The following is an 8,050-nucleotide window of genomic DNA, read 5'->3' as shown; positions in this document are numbered from 1 at the left end:
TCAAACGGGGAGCCCAGTGGTTTTTCTTGGGACACTACTTGAATTAGGGTTCAGTTAGTCAACACAATATATCTTCAAAAGGGAAGAACAATTAACTAACATGATAAAGAGGTCACCAAACTCTTTGGACTATGTATCCTAATGGTAGTTAGCAAATTCTGATAGTTTTAACAAAAATAGCCTCCAATGTTTCTGGGTATGAAGACAGACCTCCATCAAGCTTTTTATTTTTGCCAGACAATACATAACTGATAAGCTATAAATGATACTGTTTTATGATATAAAAATACTAGTTTCTTCATTTACTATGTTTATAGGCATTCACTGCTTGAGTCAGGTTAGGCTTATTAAGTGATTCAAGGCAATTTTATTACAGCAGCATGTACTTATTTTATTCTATGAGAATAAAATGCATACGAGACAGCTTTTATTTTTGTTTGCAGCTTGTAAAACTGAGTTATTATGCAGATGTAATATCAATAACTCATTTGAGGACCATGCTACTTTCTGAAAACAGTATCTCTAATTCTCACATGTGTCCAAGTTATAGTACGTCCCAGATTTGTCCAGAGCAAAACTGAGTGACTGTTCTTGACTGCTTTCCCTGGTAATAGCACTGACTATGTTGGAAGAGCCCTGGAGCAAGGCAGCACAGTCAGGCAAAAGACTTTTTATTTAAAAGCAAAGTGCCTAAATGGCTCTCTGGAATAGGTGATTTCTACTTTCATACTCATCAGATTGTACAGATCCCCTAAACTTAATTTCTTTCTTCTTAAGGGGCTGAACAGATTGACTTGTTGAGAACAGTGTCCATTGTTTAATGAGTCATGAGAGAAAGATTTCTGCAGTTACATGTAAACTTGTGATAGGTCAGCAGAAGTTATAGGTGAAGAGGGTGATGAGGAAGTTAACCAAGATCCATCTATGTGAAGGTCACGCCAGCTTCGTTGTACACTTTGAAGACTTTCTCAATGGCATTGACATAGGCAGCTGTTCTCAGGTCCAAGCCCAGGTTATACTTCATGGCTGTACGCATAATTTGCCTGGCTGAACGCTCCATGGTGTAGGCTAACCCAGAATGCACAATGTCTTTCTCTGATGCACCTGATATCCTGTCCTGGAACTCTGCAGTGGGTACGACAGGAATTGTTCCACCATGCTTTCCAAATTTTCTTTCTAAACTCTCTTGAACAGACATGAGCAAGTGGTAGTTAGAATCCCTTTCGTATTTGAAGGTTAATCGGCCATAGCTGACATGATTCAGATTCTTCAGCCACTCAAAGTAAGATACTGTCACTCCACCAGCATTTAAGTAGAGATCTGGAATAACCATGATGTTCCTCTCCAGAAAAATCTTATCAGCTTCTGGAGTGGTTGGTCCATTGGCACCTTCAGCAATGATCTTGGCTTTGACTCTGGGTGCATTGGATTTGGTCAACTGCTTCTCACTGGCAGCAGGGATCAGTATATCACAGTCAGCCTCCAAGATACTTCCTTCATATACCTTTGCCTTGGGGAAGCCCAGAATTGATCCATGTTGCAATTTGAAATCTTCCAGTTCCTTTGGGTCAATACCATCTGGATTCCATATACTCCCATCAGATTCACCAACACCAACACATTTAGCACCAAAACGATGTAAATACCTCATAGAGTGCAGGCCCACGTTACCAAACCCCTGAACCACAAATGTTTTATCTCCAAATCCTGGTGTCATTCCTAAAATGCTCATGTAAGAAGCTTCATTGATAAAGTTTTCAATTCCATGGAAAACACCACGGCCAGTAGCAGAGATGCGTCCATGGATGCCTCCTTGACTGATGGGTTTACCAGTAACACAGGCATATGCATTAATATCATAGTGCCCTATGGTGCTGGCATAGGTATCAGCGATCCAGGACATCTCCCGCTCGCCTGTGCTCATGTCCGGGGCAGGCACATCAATGCCAGGACCAATAAAACCTTTTTTGGCAAGCTCCATAGTGAACCTTCTTGTGATCTTCTCCAATTCATTATCTGTATAGTTCTTGGGATTGATCTTAACACCTGCTTTAGCACCCCCAAATGGAACATCAACCACTGCACACTTGTAAGTCATCAGAGAAGCCAATGCTTTTACTTCATCTACACTCACATCAGTGCTGTAACGGATACCTCCCTTGCACTGCGTGCGGTGCTGGCTGTGCTGGGCCCGGTAACCCTCGATGACCTCCCAGGAACCGTCGTCGCGCCGAATGGGGAAGGAGAGGCTCAGCACATGGTTGCAGGGCTTGATGATTCGCAGGATGCCTCGCACCCGGTTCCGCTTCTGCTCCTCGCTCTCTCGGGTCTTCAGGTCCTCCACCAGCTTGTCCTCCACGATGCTGGCGCCACGGTCGAAGAAGCCCTCCACCATCTTGAAGAAGTTGGGGTCGTCTTCGCGGTCGGCCGCCGCCTCACTGTAGTGGCGCCGGGCGGGCGGCGTGAACCCGGGTTGCGGGGAGGCGGCGGGCTGCCCGCGGGCCCAGCCCAGCAACGCGGCCGAGTCCGCTGCCGCCGAGCCCAGCACAGCGGGTCCGGCGCGCGACAGCAGCAGCGCTTCGCCCAAGCGGCAGTACATGGCGGAGAGTAGAAGCCAGGGGCCAGCGGGCCGCAGGAGAGGTGCGCTCGGAGGCCTGGGACTGAGGGAGGAGGGACTCAGCGCGGGCAGCCCTTTTAAGCTGTAGCTTCCTGCCTGCCTGGCTGTCCCCTTCCCTCGACCGCTTGTCGTCTAACGGGGAGGACGGACTTCTGGGGCCGCGCGCCGCCCAGGGCGACCGGCCTCCGCCTCCGCCGCGGCCTCGCCCGGCCTCCCAGGCGGCGGCGCGTGCCGGCCTCCAGTCCTAATCTTGAACTTTTCAGTTACATGAAACAATGCATTCCTCTTCATCTTCTAAACAAGTTTGCTTTCTTAAAAAGTACTCATGACTGAAAGTTTGGATCACAAAAGATAACCAAGGCTCTAGGCATGGGAGCTATGCCTGATTTGAAAAGTAGCATCTCCCAAGGCCTAGGGTGCCTGGCTGGGTATGTGTGCAGCCTAGACCAGGGACCTCGGAAAGAGAGGATATCCAGATGCCCCGGAACTGCAGGTGCTGCCATACGTGGCGAGACTGGCGATGCCGGCTGAGCCAAGCATCTTTAGCTGGGAACTTGCCCTGGGTTATCACCTGCCTGGGCTGCAGAGGTCAGCACGCCTGTCCTTGTAAGAGAGAAGCCCAGCACAACTTGACAGACAGAAAGCAGAAGATGTGTACGCCAGGGGAGGCCAGGCAGGAGGTGGAGGTCGGAGCCAGGCAGCCTCTGCCTCAGAGGCTTGGGCGGTTTTACTCCTGACCTCTAAAGCCCCCCAGGGATGTGCTTCTGTTCGCTCAGTCCTCTCTGTTTATGAAAGTTCGTCTCGGCAGCTGCAGGACATGCGTGTGCGTGCTCACAACCTTCTGTTGAGAGGGTGCCAGCGCTCCATTTCAAGGGGGCACTGCCGGTGTCCTAGCTGATGCAGATGGGCCACAGCTCCCGTCTCTGGAGCGGACCATCCAGGGGCCTGTGAAATGGACGCTATACCCAGAGCACCTCGGATTCACCGCCTGCAACCAGCCGTTGTCTCCCCTGCCTGCTCTGGTGACTGCAGCGGCCTGGCGCTCCCGGCGGTGCCCTCTGGGAGGTGTCCTCCCCCACCTCTGGCCCCTGGCCTGTCGCAGCAGCAGGGCCTGTGCCCTCTCCTCCTAGATAGCTCTGGGTCCAGTTTCTTCTTGTGGTCCCCTGGCCCTCGCGGGGGTCCACCCCTCACCTGGGTGGTGGCGCAGGCCCTGACCTGACAGCCCTCGGTGACCACTGTGCTGCAGCCAGGGGACCACACAGGGGGAGCTCCTGAGGTTCCAGTGCATCCCCGGAAGGGCCCGTCCACGTCCCTCAGCTCCCTGCAGCTCTCCCTTGCCTCTGCTGCTGACATCACCCGAACTCACCAGGGTCCCTGTCCTCAGCCCTGAGGAAGAACCCAGGTTGGCCTTGTCCGCCACTCTTCCCCTGCAGCGAGGGACGGCGTGTCTTGCCCCGGGAAGTGTCTCCTTCTGTGTCCCTTTCAAGGCCCTCGGAGTCTCTGCTGGAGTGGAAGTGAGCCGTGGGCTCGTGGGCCTGTCTTTGGGCATGGGCTTCTCCGCGTTGTCTCAGAAGCACAGGAAAACCACTCGTGATAAGCTGGAATAATGCGCTTCCTGTTCTGACCCCGCCCTGGACATCGTGGGCCGGCAACAGTCTGCTCTGTGCTCAGGGTGCAGCTCCCTGAGCTGGGCCTGGGCTCCCGCGAGCACCGGTGGCACCGTCAGCACATCCGTCCTCTCGGGCGGGTGGGGTTCGTCCAGAAATGCAGCCCACATCTACACCTTCCCATCCACCCGTGTGTCATCATAACAGGCGGGCAGGCGACCTCCCCCATGGCTGAAATGAGACGGATGGCCGTGATCCTTCACTGCTCCATGCGCCCAGACGTCTTCCACGGATCCCAGGACACTGGCCAGGGCGAGGAGCAAGTCCCCGTGTAAGCTGCCGACCAGCTGCCCAGGTGTCGGTTGAGGAGGCCATTGTGCTGCCCCTGGCTCCTGGCTCAGCTGTGCCTTCTCAGCCAAGCATAACCCAGGCCGGCGTCCCCAGAGCTTTCCAGGACCTGCGGCTCCTAACCTCTCGCAGGTGTCCTTCTGAGACCCGCTGATGTGCAAAACCGGGATGAAAGAAAGCTTGAAGAGACCCTAACAGTGCAGGAGCTCTCTAGATGTTCACTTACCAGGAGTCCAACGAGGGAGAAGCTGCTAGAAGGTTTTGAAATACAACTCCATGTGTCTAAACTCAGGCTGTCTGGGGCCGACTCCACTCTGAACAGTAAATAAATTTTTTCAGGAAAATACAAGAAACTTTGAGTCCATTGTTTTGACCCACAATTGATTTTTAAGAGAGATCTCTACAGAACAGTCTGGGCATGCTGGTGTGCAGGCAGGGAAGGGAGGTCACTCACCGTGGAGGTCATGCCAGAGCTTACGGCCTGCAGCTCCCCCAGGCAGGGCCCTCCTTCCGGCACACCCCAAATGTTGGGTGCAAGAGGCCAAGCGGGGTCCCACCAGGTGGTATCCATGTTGGTTAGGTGTCTGTAGAGAGAGACCCGGGTCAGACAGCTAGGGACGTGGGTCACCCCACGCTCAGTCCTGAGTGGCTGTGATTCAGGGTGACCCCCTGACCTACACCCCCTTGCCTGCCTTCACCCCAAAAGCTGAGCTAAGGAAGAGGCACGAGGGACCTGGGAGCTCCTACCAACGCCCCAGTGGTCTTGCCGGCCCACCTACCTCCCACCCATCAGACCCATTGCCACCTGGAGCCCAGAGCACCAGGCCAGAAGTCACGTGCTCTGTCAAGGGTCACGTTCTGGGCCAGAGTGCACTGCTGCTTTGCTGCCCTCTCGAGAGGAGTGGTCCACCCAAAGGCAGAGTGACCGAGTGTGATGCACCCCGGAGAGGACAGTCTGGGGTGGGCAGGAGAGGAAAAGCCTCCCTGCTCAGGGGTCCGGAAGGGTCAGGAAGGACTGATCCCCGAATCCCTGCCTCTTGCCCCTGGCAAAACCTGAGAACCCTCCCTGAACGCACAGTCCACCCCAAGAACACCTCACGCTTCTTTACGACAGTCTTGTTCTTCTGCCCAGAAGCCGCTGGGAAGCCCCAGCCTCCATGCAGCCCCGATGTTCTGCATAGCTGTCCTGTGTTCCCTGCAGTGCCTGCCATGTGAGAGGCCCTGGTCTTCACCCAAAATGTCTCTCCGCAGGAAACAGGGCTGCCCTCCTCATGTCCCTGTCCCCATCCCAGCCTCCCCTGCTCCAGAGAAGATTCTTCCTGCCTGTCCCCTTCCTGTGTCTCCTGAGCACCCAACCCGGCTGGAGAGGCAGGGCATCCTCAGTGTCGGGGGCACCCAGCTGCAGGAAGTCCCTCTGACCAAGTGCATCCCTTCCTGGGCAGCTCGACTGTGAGGTCTCTGCAGATGCTCGTCCTGTGGGAGACCCTTCTCTACCCCAGCTGTGACCTAGCAGCACAGAAGTAGTGGTGAATTCTGGAAATGCCAGACAGGGCCTTGGGTTGGGTCATGACCTACCACCAAACGCTGAGTGCTTCGCCTCTCCTGTTTGAGATGTGTTGTCCCCAGGAGCGCTCGGTGACCTTGGTAGAGCCCCTGGAAGAAAACAGGCCATTCTAGAAGTGAAGTTTCCAAGTTTCTTCCCTTAAAAACATGCAAGTGAAGAGCTTCAAAGCTGAGAACCTCCAGCGGTCAGGAGAAAAATGGAGCTCAGGTTGGGGGCACCCCCTTTCATCAAACTTCAACAGAAAAGCTGCAGCATCACCCTCTCAGCTTGGTGCAGTTAGACTCAGGACTAAAGGGCACAGTCTGCTCTCAGGGCTTGTTGCTGGTGAGACCTCTCTCTGTCCCCACCTCGTGTTCAACAAGGCAAGATGGCTGCTTGCCGGCTCCTTCTGTGGCCCGGAGCTGCTGAGGGAGGAGGCTGTGTCTCCCCCTGGTCCTCCGCTGGCTCCTTCTCAGGTTCGCTGACCCACACTCTGCCACGGCTTCCCCAGAGAGTGTGTCTGTGCTTGGTGCACAAGGGAACCCCCTCGGAGGAAGTCAGGCTGGCTCCCAGGGTGGGCTGCATCTGTCTGTCTTCTCCACATCTAGAGAACAGGAGGACTGGAGCCACCTCCCAGAGGCTGAGGTCTTTTCTCCGAATGAGAATAAGTACCTTTTATTTTTTTTCCTATTTACTGATCAATCGACAAGCTTGGCTTTCAGGAGCTCACAGAGCTGGTCCTGGTATGCTTGGAGACTGAAAATTGGGGTTCTTGATTTTCAGGGCTCTCTCCATTTCTGCATGGCAAATTTTGCTTTCGAGGTGTTGTGGACATTTGCTTTTATTCTAAATGCCCCTATTGTTCTTACTTGCCTGTGCAGAGCTCCCCTGGGCAACTCTTTTCCTACTTCTGTTCACAGAGGGCGTCAAGGTCTTTCGGGCCTCCTGTTCCTGGGAAAACTTCACAAAGTTTGAAATTCTGCACGGGCTATGAAAAGGTGCCTTGTATGATATTTTTCATGGAAAGACTTGGACACATCACTTATTCCAGTTAACGGGAAGACACTACTTGATATCAGAATTGGAATAAATAAATATCAGCAAATATCTACGGTGCTTCTCGCCCTGCCAGGAGACGTGAGAGCTTCAAACCCACAGAACTTCTCCCCAGCTCTCGTGTTCTGGGCGAGAGGAGCGAGAAGACTATTGGTTTCTGGCTCTTGTCTCAGGTACAGGAGTGTGTGGAGATTCCAAATCACACATCCTCGTCTTCGAGAAACTCTGACTTCCGGGAGGGTCCAGTGTCACCTAAGCCATCCCAGGACCCTTCCCAGACCCTTCCCCTTGTGTCTTCGGAGGCAGAGGGTCCCATCTGCAATTGCAGGCTTGAGTTCGTCACACAGCCAGACCTTTCCATTTCAGAAGTGATCTGACTCGGGGCTGTCCAGGTGAGCCAGGCGAGCAGCTGAGCGCAGTGAGAGACCACGTTCCGCAAACCAGTTCTTCTCTTCCTGCTTTCATCAGCAGCTTTGGTTTCATTAGCAGGAACATCATGAGGAGTCTGCCTGCTTTCTTCTTTTCTGTGATGCAATTTAGGACACTCAGATGTTTTTCTCCATCTATAAAGATCATTTCTCCATGGCAGGCTCATACGCATACCTGTTATCTAGAATTCCAAACTTCTGTCTGATTAGCATATACAGCTGAGCATGTGACGCTTTTTGCTGGGGAAGAGGAAGATTCCCTGTGGTCTCCAGGCCTATTTAATCGGAGAACTGAGACCAACCCACAAGCGTCCGAGGCAAAGAGGAAGAAAACACCCATCATGGAGAGCAGCAGGGAGTCAGGTGTGCGTCCGGAAGGCTCAGGCCGAGGCAGGGTCCTGTGGAAGGGACTGGAAGGGCCAGGGCTTCAGTCCAGACGCATCCTGAGGGC

The 8,050-nt window shown here is 53.5% G+C and overlaps 1 protein-coding gene across 1 annotated transcript; it reads right to left on the bottom strand.

The window, feature by feature from the left end:
* Nucleotides 1–236: 236 nt before the first annotated feature.
* Nucleotides 237–2,725, bottom strand: LOC306664726 (glutamate dehydrogenase 1, mitochondrial-like). The gene has a single exon (XM_079145774.1). It carries the CDS (start codon nucleotides 2,597–2,599, stop codon nucleotides 923–925), a length of 1,677 nt encoding a protein of 558 aa, XP_079001900.1. The 5' UTR covers nucleotides 2,600–2,725; the 3' UTR covers nucleotides 237–922.
* Nucleotides 2,726–8,050: the final 5,325 nt, after the last annotated feature.

The sequence above is a fragment of the Sciurus vulgaris genome (assembly GCF_902686455.1).
Source record: "Sciurus vulgaris genome assembly, chromosome: 6".
Lineage (NCBI taxonomy): Eukaryota > Metazoa > Chordata > Mammalia > Rodentia > Sciuridae > Sciurus > Sciurus vulgaris.
The sequence above is the reverse complement of the archived record's forward strand: the minus strand, read 5'-3'. Positions and strand labels throughout refer to the sequence as shown.

What these genes read in the sequence shown, in the direction of transcription:
- LOC306664726 (XM_079145774.1), bottom strand. Translation starts at nt 2,599, where the DNA reads ATGTACTGCCGCTTGGGCGAAGCGCTGCTGCTGTCGCGCGCCGGACCC.